The sequence below is a fragment of the Heliangelus exortis genome, chromosome 18, assembly GCF_036169615.1.
Source record: "Heliangelus exortis chromosome 18, bHelExo1.hap1, whole genome shotgun sequence".
Classification (NCBI taxonomy): domain Eukaryota; kingdom Metazoa; phylum Chordata; class Aves; order Apodiformes; family Trochilidae; genus Heliangelus; species Heliangelus exortis.
Window position 1 is genome coordinate 2350726 of NC_092439.1, and position 20252 is coordinate 2370977.

The 20252-nt window shown below is 37.9% G+C and overlaps 1 protein-coding gene across 3 annotated transcripts in view; it reads left to right on the forward strand.

The window, feature by feature from the left end:
* Positions 1 to 20252, forward strand: part of SHANK2 (SH3 and multiple ankyrin repeat domains 2) — a 279149-nt gene that overhangs the window by 107421 nt on the left and 151476 nt on the right. For all 3 annotated transcript variants that reach the window (XM_071762128.1, XM_071762127.1, XM_071762126.1), the window contains 2 exons: positions 3653 to 3822; positions 12747 to 12860. In XM_071762128.1, coding sequence (XP_071618229.1) covers positions 3653 to 3822; positions 12747 to 12860 — 284 coding nt within the window. The remainder of the gene's footprint in view (positions 1 to 3652; positions 3823 to 12746; positions 12861 to 20252) is intronic.

The window sequence follows — 20252 nt, forward strand, 5'->3', positions numbered from 1 at the left end:
CATGAAACTGATGGGCATGTCTGAAACCTGCGTTGGAGCTGCTCATGGGTGATGAGGCAGAGACTGTTTAAGTTCTCCCTACTGTAGGTGTGTGCTAAACCAAAGAGTGAAACAGGGGGAGTAACTGGGGGAAATAGTAGGATTTGTGTAGTTGATGGGCCAAGAGGAAAAAGGGCTTCTTGGGGTGGTGCTGATAGACTTCATGGGCTTCTTTCATGATTATCCTTGCTCCCTATGACTTCTCTGCTCTTTCTTTCCTCTTGACTTACAAATGAGCTTTAGCAGGCACTCTCAGCAAATATCCTTCAGCTACATCCCACTGGATACTAAATCCTGACTAATTAGAGTGATGTAGGTATTGTAAGTAATATAATAAAACAGGATTTTGTCTGGGTTTTGATCTCAAAGGGGGGTTTCAGCTTTGTGAAGCCACTGCCCTGTGAATACAGCTTCAGTTTCAGGAGGTCTCAGGAACTGCATCTGTCAAGTGTGCAAGCAAGGGAGCTGCACCAGGGCTGCAAAGATGGAGGGAAGCAGCTCTTACCTTGTACATTGTTCTTGTCTGTAAGCCTCCAAACTGACAAGTACTGTTTGGGACAGTAACAATGCTGCCGGAGAGTGGAAATAACCAAAAAGTTGTCTGAAATGTAAGAATCACTGACAGGAATGGGATGCCAGTTTCTTAAGCCAGTGGTTTCGTGCAGTAGAGCAAACTCATCTTACCTGTTGCAGGTTACAATAGTGGCAAAACCTTGTTTTAAAGTAACTTTGGTTGTAATTTGGGTCGTGCTTCCTCAAAGGGACCCATATCAGCTTAAAAATATGTTGTCTGTGATGTGACTTCATTCAGGAGGTGGCCACGAGGTGCTTTTCAAAGAATGGGTGCCCTGGAGTGGGAGGTCTTGCCTTGGAGTCATTGATCAGTTTAGCTGGAAGAGATACAAAGTGCCTTTCCACCAGTACATTTCTACCATTACAACATATTTCCAAATTCTTGAAGTGTAAATCATCCTTTGAGGCAGAGTGAAAAATTGATTTTTTTTAATTGATTGTTTATTTGCTTTATTCATCCACTTTCCTCTTTCCTTTCTGCAAATATGTGGCTTTGAAAACTAATAGAAATGATAGTGGAAACCAAATTAATGCCTGAAATTTGGTGGAAGTAAAATTTTGGCCTTTCTCTTAGGGCATCAGTATGAGAGCTACTTAAATTGCTACCCAGCTGCAGAGTTTTACATGTACCAACCAGACTTGTGTCAAAGCTGTCCAGTGTGGGAAAGTACTGAAAAGAGAGCTGGAGGCTCTCTAAATTTAAAGACATCTAAAAGGATTTTAAATAGTTTTTCCTGCAAGCAATGCCTTTTCTTACTGCAGACCCATTTTGCAGTCATGAATGGCACCTTATATGATCCTTTCCTCACAAATTTTGTTCACTATATGGCCACCTACTTACTGTCAGCTAAATGTGGAATTTATTGCTGTCTCTTCTTATTATTTGCAAATAATATATTCACCATGAAGCTGTTGTTCCTCTTAGATGAAAAAGCCCTTTTTGACATAGGAGAAGATTGGGTTCTGGAGCAGAAGGGGCAGGTTAATTAACGGAGAAGGTTAGAGGGTGACAAAGGGCTAATGAGGTTTGGAGGGCTTGCACTGTGGAAAGGAGAGGGGTTCATGTGGCTCAGGTGTTTGTCTTTTCTGAGGCTGCTTTTCATACCAAACTAGTTTGGGGGGAGAATGGGGAAGCTGGGAGAGACAGGGAAATGAGCATCATTCCTGTCCCAGCAGTGAAAGGGGCATCATTCCTGTCCCAGCATTAGCAAGAGGAGGTGCCAGCACAGCCTCAGTCAGGGCTCAGCCATCAAGGAGCCATCACCTTCTTCTGGGTGATAGGGAAAGATGTCTCCACATCTTCTGAAATCTCTGCATCTCCCTCCTGCCCCTTCAGGGCATGGGACTCCCTGGGCTGGAAGCCTGAGCTGGGGAGAAGGAGGAAGGGGAAAAATCTTTCTTTAAGAAGTGATCTAACCCATGTTGCAGCCCTGATTTCCAGCGTTAAACCTGTCTCATGAGGAAGGATGCATTCAGTGTGAAGGTTAAATGTTCCATTGCCCCCTCCTCTTTTATGAAGAAGGAAAAGAAATTAATCTTTTGTAGCAGGAGTTAAAAGAAGGTGCTGGAACATGGCACTGTGAAGAGCTGATACCAGACTAGGCAGATGGTACAGCTTGATACAAGTAGAAATTGGATGGGTAGCATCCAGTCTGTAGGGCTAGATTGTTTTTATTGTGATGACTCTTTCTTCATTCATAAAGGAAAGGGGCTGGAGCAAAAGAACTCAGATCTGAATATCAGCTTTTTCTGTCCTCCTTTCAACAACTGAGAGCATTGGCAGAGGTTTCTTTTGCAAACCTCATTACAGATGTGCAGCCAGAGCTCACTTCCATACCCTTCAGTAATCCTTATCTTCCTTAGCACCATTTTCAGTGAGAGAACAGAACAAGGAGGGGAAAGGGAATGCTGTTCCAAATGATAAAGAAGTTACTGGAGTGTTATTGATACAAAAGATCCACTAGTTTTGGTTTTTTTTATTAGACAACTTCTTTACCTGTAATGAGAGTCTTATCAACACCTACTTTGGTGGGAGATTAGTTAAAAAAAAAAAAAAAGGCAAAGAAACAAGGAACTCAAGCCCTTATATTTTATTTTGACATAGTTTGAGATCTTTTATTTCTCTTTACAAGTGGAGTAAGTGGAGTGTTGCAGTGCTAGATCACTATTAAATAATTCTTCCTCTTGTACCCTTTTTCCTACAAATCTTTATGAAAATTCTTTCTTTCTCAGGAATATTTTCTGCTTGTAGACTTTCTGTGTAAGACCTCAAGGTTTTAGTTGTGTTTTTAAAGGTTGAATAGTAATGTACTGCAAATTTGTTGAGGTGTCTCTTGAGATTTCCAGCCTCTTCCCTATTTGGCTATTTCTCTTTTTGTATATTTTGGACAGCTCACTCATTTTTCTGAAAATATAGTGATTTTCTGAATTGTTCACTCTCTTTCAATAATTTCTTCTTTATTCACTGTAAGTAGGTTGTGTTTTCTTTGGTGACCTGTGGCTTATCTGACCATTTTGAAGTCATTGGGAGAGTTGTTGATGGCCATCAATAAGAAATGTTCTTTTGCAGAATGCATTAGCCAGAAGAACAATGCCCTAAAATTTAACTTTAGGCCCTGAAGTTACAAGTAAATTGTATATTCAGTCCATTCAGTAAATAATCCAGTTGTCTTGATTGGTCATTTAACATTGCAAGATTACAAAGATAAGCATTCCCAACAATAATTGTTAATACTCACATTTTAAAGTCTCCCTGAAAAATTGTGATGCTTGTAATCTGTGATTTGCATATAAAGTTTAAACTTATCAGAGTCTCTGAACGTGCAAGTTTAATTTGCAAAAAACCTAAAAAAATCCATTTTAAGTGTTTTCTAGCCTGGTGTTTAGGGCTAAAAACATTTATTTCTTCTGCAGGCTTAGGTACCTTTATGGGACACAGTTATGTTTGTCACTGTTAATTTAATTCTGCTAATGTGATGGTAAATGATGAACTTTTCCCATTTGAAGTAACCAGGAAATGTTTTTTAATTTCCATTTCCAGTGCTGTTTACAGTCCTACTGCCAGCAAGGACACTTTGTCTGCCTTGGATTATCAGGGTCCAAAACGCAAACTTTACAGTGCTGTACCTGGAAGACTTTTTATTGTTGTAAAGCCATATCAACCTCAAGGAGAAGGGGAAATTCATCTGCACAAAGGAGACAGAGTCAAAGGTGAGGATGTAATTAATTTGGAAAAAACGCACCACGTTTTCTTCTGTCAGATGGAACATTGATTTTAAAATTGTCTTCTATTTTAGGGAAAAAAAGAAATCTGTTCAGTAGAAGTGCTTTTGTGCCTTTGTTTCTTTACAGGGTATTTTGCTTGTGGTTCTATGACATATGCAATGCATATTCAGCTACCATTCTAACTGTAAAAGTCTCCTAAAATCCAGAAATAAGTGCAGTAGTTGCAGCATTGCCTTCTACACAGAGCACTTCATTTCTTCCTGTACTGAGTGAAAAAAAAAGAACTTTAAAACATGTCAGCTATCTAAGCAGCTCAGGAGGGAAACAGGGATAAGGTCAAATCTGTTTCAGCCAATTTACTGGTTAAGTAGAGAGAGTCCCCTCATGAGATTTAGGATAAGTAGGTAGGTAGAACCTACTGTAAGTATTCTAGGGAGAAAGTGTGGCAGGGCATGGATAATTTCTGCCCACAGATGCAATTCCCAACTTAGACTCTGTTAAAATCAAGGCCAGACGTTGTGTTATTATTTTAAAGAAAGGAGCTACTGCTGGGAAAGTGGGCAAGTCAGTTTATGGGATTGACCTCCCTACAGGGAGTGTTGTTATGCAATTTCCAAGTGAAACTGGTCATGGGATTAACAGACTTTCTGCTCAGGCCATACAAACCAAATACCAGTTATGGAAATCAAATAAGAGGGAATACATTCAATGTCCTAAATAAAAGTGTTAAGCAGCTGAAAATTTCCTTGCAACTCAAACTACTTACCTTACAAAGAAAAACTTCAAATATCTTCTCCCTTGAGCCTGTAAACAGGAGCTGGGAAAAAATGAAGAGCCATTAGAAGGTATTTTTGTATTTTTATTTTTGGATGTGGCTGACTCTGAAGCTTTTGTGGGTTTAGTTTTTAACTCAAGCTTTCAGAAGGTGTAGGACAGAAATCTGAAGAATGCTGCACTTAAACAATGTGCCAGATTGATTTTAAATGCAAGGATGAAGGAGGGAGGTTAAACTTAGGGGAGCTGGTGGTGTCTGTAGGGCTGAAAAGGTAATTTTGTAGTTCTGGGAGATTTTGCCCTGATTCTACCCTGATCAGGTAGGAAAGAAAACTATGAGCAAGAACTTTTGGGAAAACTTTTATGAACACTTCATAAAACATTATAAAAGTTCCCATTTAATGGGTAGTTACCTAGAGTAAAATGGTTAAACTGGAAAGGCCTGGGGTCTTCTATAGGGAGTATGGAATTCTTACTAAATTGGTGGAGAGTCAAAACAATTGAGAAAAATGCTTGTTCAGTGACAAGAAAATGAAAAAACTCTTGCATATAGTGAAAAAAAGAAGATTAAAGAAAGATTTAAGCACACCCCTGAACTCTTTGCTTATTCATAATCTCAAAAAAATTAACACCAATTAATTGCTGGTGCCTACAAAGGATGAAATTTGGGGGGTCATGGGTTGTACCATGTAACTCTACACTGAGTGTGTTCACAGAGATCTAGGAGGTGTGATCAGGTAAAGAATGGGTGAGGTTGACCACCATCATCTGTTCTTTGGAGGACATAGTACAGAGATGTGTTCAGTTAACTGGTTAGATGTAAAAACAAAGCAAAATCTTTGTTTTTGCAGAGGATGTAAGATCTACATAGATACTTATCACCAGCATAAAACAATTGCACCTCCAGGTAGTTCTGGAGAGAGACAAGACATAAAATGTGTTCCCTGACAGAAGAGGAAAACAGTACAACAGGTTGCTTGGGATGCTGAATTTTGCAGAGGTATTTGTTATCTGGCTGCTTGTTTATATTAGAGTTTGGGACTATTACATACAAAAATCTCCCAAAAATGAAGAATTCAAATAATGGAATCATGGAATTGTTTGGGTTGGAACAGACCTTAAAGATCATCTTGTTCCAACCTCCTGGCCAAGGACAGAGACACTTCCCACCAGTCCAGGTTGCTCCAAGCCCCATCCAACCTGGCTTTCAGCACTTCCAGGGATGGGGCAGCCACAGCTTCCCTGGGTAACCTGTTAAATTTCAATGAAGAATTAAATATTTTTTACAAACTAGTTCAGGAACCCTTGGCTTTATGTTATTATGATCATAACTAGAAAACAATACCAAAAAAAAGGAGTCCATTTGTCATATCTCCTTATCATAGTGTGATCTAAATTTGACACTAACCAATCAATGTCAAAATGCTGATGGAAAATGATAGGGTGTCTGCTCTGAGAGCTTTGAGTCTTTATTATGGAGAAAATGTATGTTTACTGAAACTGATTATAAATTAATTATTACTGTTAGAAACAGGGGGACAAGCCCATCCAACATCAAATCATCCCTGCAGGCATTATTATTTCAGCTTCAAGTATGTGATTTGCACATTGAATTAAAATCTGGCAGAGGGCTAGCATTTGCAGGCTGCTTATTTTAGAGCATTTTATAGAACTTTGATGCAGTGAAGTCCAGTGAGATTTCTCTACATATCTGTCTGCTTTTAGGAAAAGTTGGAAAAAAGTCTACATAGGGATTGTCAGTGTTCTTATTTAGGATGAAACCATGTGAAATGTAATTTAAGGCTGTTTGCACAGCAAAGCTGGAACACCATATGACAGATTTCCATTGCTAATCAAAGGAAGAAATTCCAGACCATGATCAAATCCAATTTCGTGTTACCATGTCAATGGTTCCTCAGTTATTACAAAAAATATGGAAGAATGAACACAGCAAGGTCATGTAGAGAATGAAGAGTCTAGGGAAAAAAGGTAAGGATGATCTAAAAAGGTCGTGGTTGTGTAACAGTGTTGAGGAGGTCATTCAAACTTAGCATATGTGACAAAAATCCAGGTTCAATTAAATCTGGATTCACATCTCTATTCTAGTGAAAAAAAGTAATTATTTATAGACAACCAAAAAAATTACTCCAGTGTGAGAGGTTGTTTGGCTCCTTCTACCTCCTCCAAAACCAGAGGCAATAGAATTCAATCCTCAGGACTTCATGTGTGCTGTGCCAGTGCCAGAACCACTGCCTAGAAGGAGGTCCTGTTTATTTTCAATTTCTGATCAAAAATTCCACTTGGTAAAAGTGGAAGTGGTGTCCTTGCAAGACCCTGGTCCAGTCAGCACAGAGCTTTGACTTTTCTGGGGATACCCATGGCTGTTGGGGGTTTAGCAACTCCCTGCATGCAAAATTCAGTTTTTCCTCACTTTGGGAACACCTTAGCCTCTCATTTAAGAATTAACAAGCTTTGTCTTAGCCAAGTCCTCTGACAGCTTAGTAGCTGCACTGTTAAAACACTGATGCTGAGGGACTGGTGTCCTGAGTGGGTTTGGAGGGATTCAAACTTGTGTTGGCATTTTTGTGTGGGATGCTCAGCCATGTTCAGCCTGACCCTGGGGAGATGCTCATCTCCTGTCCATCCCATGGGACTAATCACAGTAAAGATGTAGCAAGGCATTTATGACAGGGATAAAAAACCAGAACACCATATTAGAGAAAGGGATTAGTTGGGAAATGTTTTTGTGGATTTTTTTTTTAACTTGGGAGAATTAGAGGGGTCAAGGAGAGATGAATTCCTCAACTCTTGATGAAAAGTGCTTTCATTGGATGGAGATGAGGCAGATTTTTTTCTCTGTAAAACCTTTCAGAGTGCATGAGTGACAATAGTTGGCAGTGTATGGTACAGGGAAAGGGCTCAGAGAAAGCTGTGAATGGGCAAAGTCCAAAGGAAATGTAAACTAAAGGATCTTGTATTAATAGGGTATTACGTATCCTTTACAGAAATATCTGCTTTATTTTTAGTTGTTAGTCATACATGCTGACATCATTTGTGTGTCTGCCACTCATGAAAGAAGGGCCATGGCTGTTGTAAAAATAAATCTGATACCTTTATTTGGACAAGAAAACCCTAATCTTAATGCTTTCACAGAAATGAAGAGTCCTTCAGTCCTCACTGAGACACATATTTTGTTTCTTTCTTCATTTTGTATCTCAAAGTCCATAGCAATAAATCTGCCACAACCCAAACACACCCATATGTAAAGTGTCTGTAAAATGCATTTTAATGAGCTTTTGCATTGCTGAATTCTTTGCACTGGAAATCAAGTGGCCTCTTTTATAGCAAAACTCAAATGCATGAAGAGAACATGATGCTCCAAAATTCTCAATGAGTGGAGAATGAGCAGGTGTCTGTGGCATGAAGCTGAAGAAATACCTAAGTATCTGTGCACCCTTTAGAAGGTTACCTGTGATTTGAGTCTCTACTCGTGTTCCTTGTTGGAAAAAAAACAGAAACAAGCTCTGGCACCAATCAGCAGACAATCTGCAGTGGTGCAGACAATCTCTGGTCACTTAGAAACAAACTGATCAAAATGGTTTTCATAATCTGTGTGTTATTAAAACATACCTGAAATGCATATGAATAAACCCTGCAGTGACCTAGAAAGAAAAAAAAAACACCCCAGCAGCACATAGCTGCTTGATTCAAATGCTTTGAGAATTTTTGGAGGTCTCATCTTGCTCACAGTTTTTTCTTGCCTCTCTGTGTGGTTTTATGACAATGTTTCCATTTGCTATATGATTTCTAGTTATTTCTTCCAATTCTCAGGTCCCAGATTGTAGTACAGTTTGTCCATGGGTGGTTTACAACTGTAGATTTTTAATTTCCTCTCTTATTTTTATTGGCTGCCCTGGAATTCACTATCTCTTCTCTTTTACCTGGATGATAAACAGAATCCTGGGCTACTTCTGGAAAACCCTGTGATTAAATAATTTTTCTACTATCTAGAAAAAATGGGGAGTTATTCCAGTATCTCAAGTATCCTCCCAAAAGACTTTTCATGAAACTTCTGAGATGCCTCCTTTGCAATCACAGTCTACACATCCAAAAAGAGTTTACCACAACTGGGGTCTTTTCTCAGCTGTGTTCTCCAGGGTAAGAGAAACAGTAGTAAGTCAGTAGTAGTGATTCAAGCATCTGTTCCAGGCAGAAAGTCAGCAGTTCTCAGCGTTAGAAATATTGACCCTTGCAGCAGTACTTTTATTTCAGCACGATATCATCCACTAGAGCAATCCAAATATATCACTAACATTTTCATTTCTTGTGAATTCTACTTGTAAGTAATTTTGAAAAAGAAAGATTATTAAACTCCTGCTGTGCTTGAAGATACTGCCAACAGACAGTGCTTGTGGGCAGAAGGAAAGTTGGTCTCCCAGGCTTTTGCACTTGTTAGATTAGTAAATAAAATATTGGAAAGGGAAGAGCCTCAGAAATGCTGTTTTGTTTCTTCAAGAGCATCTTGTTCCTCGTGTGAGTAGGTATGGCAGCAAAATTTAACCTAAGAGGTTTGCCTCAGCATTGTTTTACTACTCTTTTATATGAAGAATGAAATTAATGTGAAATGGAATATTAATCTTACTCAGAATTACTGCTCTGTTTTGCTTCCTTACTGTCTCCTGACTTGATTAGTTTGATTTAAATTCCCGGCATAAATAATTATAACTCATCACAGATAATAACCCAACTCATTTCTTCAAGTTCCTTGTATCTGAAGAGCAGGAAAAAATTGTGCTTCCAAGCACAACATGTCTGTTGTAACAAAGCCATGGCCTTGCTCCCACTCCAGCAGGAGAGCTCTTGATGTTAAGGCTGCAAGAAAATGATGAGGACCTAAGACCATCCCCAAATCCCCTTTGTTTTACCTCTTGACTACTTCAAGTCAGCCTTCCAACTGAGTCAGTAGACAAGGAGTACCAGAAGACCAAGATGAGCACCCTAGCACAGTCCAACACAACAGGCTCCAGTTCTAAGTTGGGGACCTCTTCTCAGATGGATGCTCTCTACTCCCCTTTCTCTTGACCTTCATTCCAGGTGTGACTCTGAAGAAAAGCAAACTTAAATCTGTCTGCACCTTCCTCGACAGAGATGGTGATAAAATTTACAAACTGATGGATATTTCTGTTCAAAATTCAAATCATTGCAGAGGATGTTTGTTTTGCTGTTTTTTTCTCTCCTTCCCTTTCCCCAAATTATTTGAGAGACAGCCAGATAACAGGAAAAAGATGATCTTCATTGAAAGTTGTTGGCAAAGATGAAAAAAATGGAAAAAAAAAAGATATACAGAGCCAAATCTTGAACAGCACAACTCATTCAGCTCTGTTTCAGTTGAGCTCTATTTCCTCAGATTTAGAGGATTATGTGCAGATTATTGTACTTGTAGATTTTGATGTAGAGAGTGGTTACTCTGCTAATAGTCACTGTCATCTTCTCATCCCAAGGTCCTTTTCCCTGGATATTGCTTGTTTGCACTGCTTCTTTCTTGAGAAAGTAGAGGTGAGAAAAGATAAAAAGACATTTTAGGTCAGGATCTAGTCTGACACAGATTGTGGCAGTGGTGACTGGGCTGGGACATCCACCCAAACACTGAAGCTAAGGTTCCTTACTCTGATGATCTGCTTGCAGTGTGGGTGGCTCTAGAGGTTGATGGGACACAACCAGGAGGCTGCTCAAATGGCATGATATATATTTGATATATAGTTTTCTTGGTTTTTTTTTTTCTGGACTTTAAGAAAGCAGATTCTGGCAGATATTAAGTATAATACTTTAAAGACATTAAAATATAAAATCCTGAGAGACACCTGCTTTTACCTGTTTTTCAATTTTTCCCTGTTTTCCAATTGCTTGGAATTTGTCCAATTTTACTTTGCAGTTTTGTTCATATAACTGAACATAGTCCTTGTTTTAAAGTATATTTTTGCTGTAAAAAAGTCATTCCAGGATTCATATTACTAGAACTCTAATTTTACTCTCACAGCACCAGATTCTTTTTGTAATTCATGTTGTGTGTAAAGAGACTCTGGCCTGCCCTTGCCATAGCAACCACATCTTTTGTTTTTACTAAAAGCAAAAGGAAAAAAAATACTTGAAATTATATAGCTTAATTAATTTGGGGAAAGTTATCCTTCGTTTTACTATTGTTATGTCCTCTAGAAGGAAAAATGTTGATTAGAAAGTCTCTTCTGGTAGCAAATTATCTATTAGAACATGTTTCTTAAGTACCTTTGTGAGAAGGAAAAGGCAGAAATTGAGGCCTCCTTCTAAAAAAGCATTCATGGGTACAAAACCAAATTTGTATTTTTTGATTTATCCTCCCATCTCCCCCCAGTTACCTGCACTGGAATACATGAAGTATTGCAGTTGTTAGAGTTAGGTGGATGGTTATGGCTCACTTGTTACTGACAGCAAGCTGTAAATTTGCAGTTTATGGATTCTGTAGCTCTGAACTTGCTGCATTTAAGGAGTTACAAATTCACTCATTTAAAATCATGTTTCTATCAAATATCTATGTTAATCAATATTCATGCTCCATAATTAACACCACAAATAGCTCAGGGTTGCATTAATGAGAAATGAGGTAAATATTTAATTTCAGGTGCAGTTTTACAAATCCTCATGTGTCAAACCAGACTTCTTTAGTTTTACCTCTTCAGCATAACGTCTTTAGTGTTACCACGATTTTTTTGGCCTCTCACTGATTTGATTTTCATCTTCCTCTATAGCAGTGCAAATCAAGTTCAAATTCAATGCCATTGAGTCACCGTGGTTCCACTGATACAAAATTGAATTGCAGTCAGGCTCAGGGAGCAGGATTTGAAAGCCTGATAAGGTGTGTTTTAACAATGCAGAGAGTGCTCCTGGTGGGGATCATCAAAGTAGCTTTGAGCAAGGTAATAGCCCTGCCATCCTGAAATACCCTTCAGAGATGTTATTCCAGGTCTTGCAAACCCTATGCATACATTAGCACAGGGATGTGCTTGGGCTAATTAGTCTTGATTTTCAGCAGGGCCTGAGAGCTTGGCTGGCTTAGCTAGCACACAGCTAATGGAGCTGAGCTGCTTCAACTTCCACAAGCTTATTTTGGGGAGCTCAGGGAGCTCTCTGCCAAACATTGTGTTTTGTACAGATGGGCTCTGAGGACCTGTGTTGTATGACTGAGTGCCAATTCCCAGTCACCCTATTTAGAAGAGCTAATAATGTTTTTCTTAGTCTATAATATCACCTTTGTTCCAATATTCACGTATAGGATGTTTTTAACAGTCCATTTTTTTCTTTTCATATATATTAAACACACAGGGATTTGTTGGAACTTCCAGAAAATTAATTTGAACATAATATTAGCAAGCATTTAGGATGCTTTCATTATTGTGATTTGTCTCCAATGGCTTGCTAGTGAAAAAATGCATTGTTGATAATTAGACCTATAGGACAAAGTTTTTTCTCTTACAGGTAAATCATTCTCCTCCCTACTGTTGGTGTCTTCTACCAAGAAAAATCACTGAGATGTTTCAGAAATGTCTACATTGTGTATTTCACCTATGGGATATTCAAGTGTTTCCTGTGTACTCAAACTGTTAAATTATGGTGCTCGACCTACATTACAAATCTCTGGAGCTACCCACTAGATAAAAGAGTGTGTTTCCTTAGGAAGTAGAAAGCATGAGATATCAGAATATGTGCTATTAAAAACCAATTTCAGTGTCATTTCAGTTTTACAATGGGTTCAGCACTTCAGCTTAATTTGAACAGGCATAATTTTTTTTGGTCTCAGTATAGACATGCACTTGGCCTTGATAAAATCAGCCATAAAAACTGAAAATCAAAATAATTATGTGAGGACCAAGGAATCTTGTGGGACAAAAATAAATTTGGGAAGAAGTGCCAAAAGGCTGATCAAGGAGGGTCCCATTTAAAGGCTCTCCTGTGCCCATTCTGGGACATTTCAGTTAATGTACAACATGTGCTTTTACCAACATGATGTTCAATTATTACTGAGAGTGTTATGTAACTAATCTTGCTTTTTGCATGAGATGAGACAAAAAGTCTTAATGTTTCCTGTGTCTCTTTGTATTTAGTGTTAAGCATTGGTGAAGGTGGATTCTGGGAAGGCAGCACCCGGGGTCATATTGGATGGTTTCCTGCAGAATGTGTTGAAGAAGTTCAGTGTAAACCAAATGAAAGCAAACCAGGTAATCAGATCAAATTCCCTCTTGAATCCTAACCATGACAAATGTGATGTGTCTGTCCAAGCAGAGGGACAACCATGATGGTAAATGTGTTATGCAGCAGGGCCTTGGTGCAACCCTACAGACTGGAGAATTAAGTGAAGCTGAGCTGTTGAATTAAAAAGTAAAGATGGGTTTATTGATCAGATTCTATTGGATTCTGGCCAAGCAAATGGTCTTTCTCATGAGGAGCACTGCAAAAGTGGTTATGCAGAACTGGATGCAGACATTTTGTAAAGCATTATGCTGAGTTTTATTTCTTACAGGATGGGGGGATGGCTAATTGGACAATGAAATAAAGGAAGCAAAAGCAGTCAGTCACCTCCCAGTCTGAGGTCATCACACAATGAGCTAACTTTTGTTCATAGCAGTGAAGTTCCCTCTGTTGACCTCTTAAAATTTTAGAGGAAGCAGCCAGTGGTGGGATGTCCCATAAAGATCCTCACTGATGACAAAGGAAATAGAATCCTCCTTTGAAGTCCACTTGTGCTGCCACAAGTAAAATACAAGGGACTTTAAGCAAGGAGTCTTTGCAGTTCTGGCATGATAAAAGAAAAAGAAATATATGTTGAAGGATGTTATTTTAAGAATTACCTCCCAACCCGTAATTTCTCTGCTTTTAAGAATTAAGATACGAGGACATCCTTTCTAATTAAAAGCTTCTTATAAATGAACTCTGAGACTATAATTAATGTTCTCCAGTAGTGTATGCAGTTTTAAATTAACTATAGATGTGGTTTGGATCTCTGTTTTGGTGAAGAACTGTTTGCAATGCACAGACAATACACTAACATATATGCTTCTTATCATCCATTCATGTACATTTTTCTTTTATGTAGGTTATAGAAATATATGTCCACTCTATAAACATAGAGTGGAATAGAATGCACTGGGAAATATAGCAGTTTCAATAGTAATGATTTTGGAATATTTATAAGATTTGATAATTATTTTCATTTTGCCAGTTGTAATGGAAACTGTGGTAAGATGAAATATAGTCTAAGGAATGAGCAGAGGAGGAGGCAAAAAAGTCAGCTTTTGTAATATGAAAATTTTAACAGAGTGAAGCATCAGGGACATTGCTCTAGATAACTAAACATCATGTGAAAAGGTTGCACTTCCTTCTCTGTTCCCCTTTGGGAGCAAAAAAGAGAGGGAGGCAAAACCAGATCTATAATTATATGATTCCATTTCCCTGTTGAGAGAGAAGAAGAGGAGGAGGCAAAACCAGATCTAATATTTGGAGAGAATGGGTTTAGACTGTGAGAACAGAGAGAGGATCGTTGTGTAGCTCTTCAAAGGGCTTCAGAACAAATCTGAATTTGAAGATGGAGGAATATTAAATGTGAGGAAGATCAAAGTTGGAACTGGCAAGTCTAGGAGCAGTGCTGTTCTCAAATACTAGATGGAGAAAGAGCAAATCATCACTAACACCTTTCTTGAGTCTATCATGAGACCTCTGCATTAAACAGAACTCTGCATTAAATTTGAGCTGTGCATTTGCCTCCAAATGGGATGAAAATTCTGGAGGCATTAAGTGAAATATGAAAGGAGTCTTGCACCTTACTGAGATATTTGCAGAGTTTTTGAAGAGAAGGTAACCAAACCCCTTTGTCACAAATTCTTAAAGACCATTTCAAGAGTGCTGTAGGAAGTAAATTCAGGATCTGACATGATTGTTTTAAAATATGACAGGATTGTTTTCAAGCAGAAATGTCTTTGATCATTCAAAGGAAAATGAAAGTTTAGAAAGAATTGTCACACGAACAGCAGGACAATTACCAAAGCTGGAAGTTTTAAGAGAATAGGCACAGAAATATCTTCAAAATTTTCTGATATGAAATTCTGAAAACTTAACATGTTATGTGTCTGCCAACATACCTGAGTGTTGCATTCTATTGTCTTTGTGATTGTTTTCTTATTTGCTTATAGTATAGTGGGAATAATAACATTAACACAGCTAAAGACTTTAAATATACTGTCTCGCTGCTGAAAACAAAAAAAGAAAATGTAATTAATTAAATAAGCACAAAATGGGCATATTCCCTACACCTTTGAACTTCTGCACTCAAATATTTTGCTGGTCTGTCTTGAAAAATGTCCCCCCACCCAGAAGTCATAAATAAGGTACAGTGGTTCTCTGGGGAATGTGGTAGAGAATGGGGTTATGAATATGAAATGTCTGAAATCCACAGTGTGTGCTATATTATTATTGAAATATGGTATGGACTGAAAGCAGCTGATCACTGAATGACTCTGTGCAGTTGGCTTCATTCCTCTTGCATAGGAAACAATGGAAATGAAAGAGGAGAGCTTTATAAGCAAAAATCAGCCAGCACTCCCTCTGAGTACAAATGCAGAAGTAATTTAGAAAAATATGTTAAGCATGGTGAAATGATTAGAAATTAAATTAGGTCTGCTGGGATTTCTGAAAGAACATCAGCTGAGAAACATCACAGACTTGTGTGAGTTGCAAGAATTTGCATCATGGACTTTGCAAAGCAGCAGAACTTCTTATGAGAATGCTTTAGAAAGCAGATCATCTTAAAATGTAGGAAATTGCTCTCAAACTTAGCCTTTTTCAGACCAGCACTGGGGTAACAGTTCTTTCCTATAAATGAGATTTAGGGACATTTCTTCAAACAGCTTCCCTTTGCTATCAGGTTTGAATAATTGTGTTTAATAGTAGCTTGTCACTTGCATGCCATGAATGAAAGACAGACAAATAGTTCTTGGAAGAAAACAAACCCCAATTAAACACTAGGTGCCCAATAAAACTGGTGGGCAGGTGTTTTATATCATGCTGATGTATAATCTCACTTCTAAGAGAAGTTCAGTTTTCATCAAACTTCATTGCCATCCAGACACTTCAGTGAAAGCTGGCAGCAGAGAACAGCACCTGGTTCCTGTGATCTCTTCAAAGATACCATGCTAGCAAAGTTCTTTGTTCCAAAAAAGCCCATGTTGACTGGCATTAGTTCTATATCCCTTCTTTAATCCTTCATTAAATGAGACTTGTAGGAATTATTCCATTATTTTGCTAGGATTGATGCCAGCCACATAGGCTTTTCATTATCCAGGTTGTACCATTTGCCCTTTAATAACACTGGCACAAGACCTGCTGCCTTTCAGTCTTAAGAAGCTTCCTTGACATTTCAAGATCTAATGAAAGAAGAAGAATGGCAAAGAAAATCATTATCAGTGCTCTGCTAAGTTTTCTTGGCTGCTTTTAAAGCATTCTTAGACACAAGCCTTTTGTATAGTGTCAATTAAAAAAGTGTCACGTTAGTAGTCAGCTTTGAACATTTTTCAGAGCTGTTCTTAGATTGAGAGTGTTCCTTCAGATGAGATTGATACAGCCTCTTGCTTTTTCCCTGTAAAAACACAGAAAAATACAGATTTCTCCTTTCTACACTAACATTTTCCCTGTGCTATTCAGTAATGGGCCTATTCCATTCTTAAATTTCTTTATATTCCTAAGTATGTGAAAATATATTATGGTGGGGTTTCTTGATAAAAATGTTCTGGCTGGATTAAGGAGTGTTCTGTGCAGGAGAAGCTTGACTGGAAGAATTTGCTGTCCATAAAATCAGCAGCCCCACCAGTGCAAGGTAGAGTTTCCTTTCTAATACATTAGATATTTCCATTTACTCTTCTTCCATCATAGAATATTACTCCAGCTTGAAAGATTTACTGCAGAATGCTTTTTGTTGGCCTTGTGATTTTATACTCCATGTCCTTCAGAATGCAGAGATAGAGATTATCTGATTGTTCATCACTGAGGGGAAGTATTCATTTTGTTTTCCAGCTGGAAGTTATCTTTAATTACATTTTGTTGTTATGGTTTATTATTCCTTCCTCCCTACTGATGTGCCTGAAGAACTCTTAGATTGTACAAATGATACTGAAATGAAGGCAGACTCTGAATGTCTTACAGTAATTCTCACTGTCTTTTGGCCTCCACAATGCACCTTTCTTGAGTTCCATGCTCATTTTTAATATCCTCTTTGGGGTGATTTTTCACTCAGTTGCATCCCTCAGACATTTTTCTATCCTGTGGCCTTGGGGTGCACCTTAACAGTAGTTGTAGTTGCCATACAAATCCCAGGAGTTCATTTCAGACTAGACCTGGGCCCTGGCATGTGGTTTGAATCATCAGCAATTGCTTTAGAGCTCATTTTTCTATGAAAGAATCCAATTTGCAGATTCTGAGGTCTGCTCAGCACTTCAAAAGCACATTCCTGGCCCAAACTAAAATGCTAATGCACCCATGCTGACCTCTAGTGTCACTGGTGCTCTGAGCACTCTTTTATTTAAACAACTTTTTTCTTGTTTTGCTAATATCAGTTTTGAGTAGTTATTTAACTAGAAAGGGAAATTAAGAACAGATGGAAACATTTTAGAGATTATTAGAACTCTTCAAAGGTCTTCAAATAACTTTGAACACCACTGTAAGGAAGAGACAGGACAGAAGAGCCTGCAAATAAGAGGTGTTATCTGACAGAATGAGCACCTTGAGGTTTTTGATAATAAATTTTGATAAATGCTCATTCCACAGAATTTCACCTTGAATAGAAAGTACATTCTATCTGTGACAAAATTATCATGCAGTGTAAACTTTGGCATGAGCAGCAACAACAGTTAAAAAAATTACTGTAGCTGGTAGGACTGAATGGAGGCAGTATAAAAATAATTAATAAATATGTGTATATGAAGGGGAAGACAGATTTTTGTTAGGAAAGTTAATCCCAAGCATTGTCATGTCAGTGCTGCCTCAGCTCAGAGCTCAGAGGTCTGATGGCTGGGAAATGTGTTCTGACTCAGTAGTGCAGACCATGGCTGGCCTGAAGCCTGAAGGGATGGCACAGAGAATATCAATGAAATGGCAAAAAAGTGCAAGATTACCTCACCTGTAAGTGAGCTTATGATTGTAGAAAGTGGATACAATTTCAGCCATCTGAAAATGGGCAGAAAGGTCAAGAGATTGGTATTGTATCTTTCTAATCTCAGGGCTTTAAATGTGGGACATGCAGTCACCCAGATGTGTGTTTTGAAGTTTATCTATTCCTGCGGAGGAACATTGTCCAGCTCTCAAACCCTGGTACCCACAGCTCAAACTGGCAGTTCAAAGGCTATTTTCTAAGTCCCCCTGGATACTGTCTGAAGCTCTGACCTCTGAAATCCTCTATTTTTGCTTCTTTTTGCACAACAAACTGCATGGCTTGCATGAATCTGAGAAGTTTCATCTTTTCGTAAGTGATTTTCTGCCACAAAATATGATTCCCATGTACAAATTTGCAATGAAAAAACCCCATGAACAGATGTCAAAACTCAGCTCTGATCCTCTGCAAAGACCTTGTGTTCTGGTTTATGGCTTAGCAAGATCAGCAATATGCTACATACCATATTTTTGCAGAAACTTCATTCCCTTCCACCAAACAGTGGGAAAAATACTTCATACTGGAACAAAAAGTCAGTGCCAAGAGTAAGGTGGTGACAAGTCTGAGGTGGTGACAAGCCAGTCCACAAACCCCAGCTAATACAGGAGCTCAGTGCAGTAATATTCAGCTAATTCTGACAACTCTCTGTAGCTGAGGCTGTTAATCAACTCCTCTTTTTGTCTCAAGTAATGGAAATTTAAAGAATGAACCTCAGCAAGTTTCTGCACTTGAGCTTTGCTGAGGAAAGCATTTGTGTTCTCAGTTATGATAAACAGCAGTTTGGAAAGACTTCTAAATGATTCATCACTTGATAATAATGCTAATTTGGAAGCAGAGGTAACCAGAGAGCTGGTTTTGTCTGCAAAAGTTTTTGCAAGCTGGTATAGGATGGAGTCAAATACCTCCCCTGCAACCTGGCAAGGGTGCTTTGAAAAGACTTTGCCTACTCTCAGGCTTGGTCTTCTGACCAAGATTCAATAAAAGTTTCTTATTAATATAGTTTTTTTGAAAGGAATGGTTTGGAAGACTGAGTTTACCAACTCTTTTTCCTGCCCAGCTTCTCTCTCTCAAATTAATCCCTTTTTGCTAATAATATTTTGATTTTAAAAAAACATAAAATTAAGTATCCCGTGATAATAATTTCATAATTTATCCATTTTTGAGAACAGTATAAAGCAAAAATATTTTTAAAAATATTCACAAGAAAGAAAACACAAGCCAAAGTTTAGAAGTTGTAAAGAATGGAAGCCTGTCTGCATCTTTATCTCTGAACAAGTAATTTTAAATTCGTAATATTTTACTGTTTGGCTCCTCAGCTGACACTCACCTCATCCCTTTCAGTCTGATTTTCATGCTTGCTAAGAGCCACTTAGGACTAACTCTAACCAGCTGAAAAGGAGCAACAAAATTCTTAAAGGGTAAATAGGGTAAAAATAGATAGCTCAGCAGCATAAAATTAAATTTACATGTTGGAAAACTCAACATTTCCTATGCATCTGGGATTGCTGATGTGTGAAATCAGACATGCAAGTGTAGATTTTTTTCCTTTTTTTGATTCTGCATTTTTTTTAAAAAAAAAAAAAAAAAAAAAAAAAAAGTCTATCAAGCCATAAAGGATAAAAAAGTGCAGACTCTGAGGAGTGTCTCAAAAAGAATGGAGTTACCATTACAGCATCTTCCCTTTACTTCCAGTCATGCAATGTGATGCATTCACATTTTATGTACAAAATCACAGTCCACTCTAACATTAAGTAGCAACTTTTAAGGCTTGAGAGCAGTTTCCTAAAATGCCTGATGTTACAAATTACTTCAGAAGTATGAAAAAGATATAAATGGGATAATTGTTAAAGTGATACAGTCTCCTGAGATATTTAAGCCAAGTTGTTGGTTTAAAACAGACTACTTCAGCCTGTGGTAGGATCTGAGCAGATCTGTTATTCAGTTTGCTAACAATCCAGAAGTAATACTTAATTTTTTGATTGCTCGTTGCTCTGAGGGAAAAAAAACATAGAAGAGGTTTTTATTTTTCAACCCATCAAAGTCTGGTGTCAAACTAATTGAGTTGGAACCAATGTGGCACATTTCAGTGATTTCTAAGTAGGCAAAAATCCTCAGCTTTCACATTCTGGAAATTTGGAACATTTAATTTTCATAAAGAATAAGTGTTTTGATAGTAACATTTCTTACCTCTACCAATAGTTGTGTTTTGGTTTTTTTTTAATTATATTCTTATATATTATTCTTAATACCTTGTGATCCAAATATACTTGATTTTTGCTCTTTCTATAAATAAATTATAGTAGCAACAGCTTTTAATTTTTATTTTGCATCCATTTTTTCCTGAAATTCTGTTCTGTCAGGATTCTCTGACTGTTTAAATACTGTTTATAGCAGAATACACCTTCTATTTAAAATC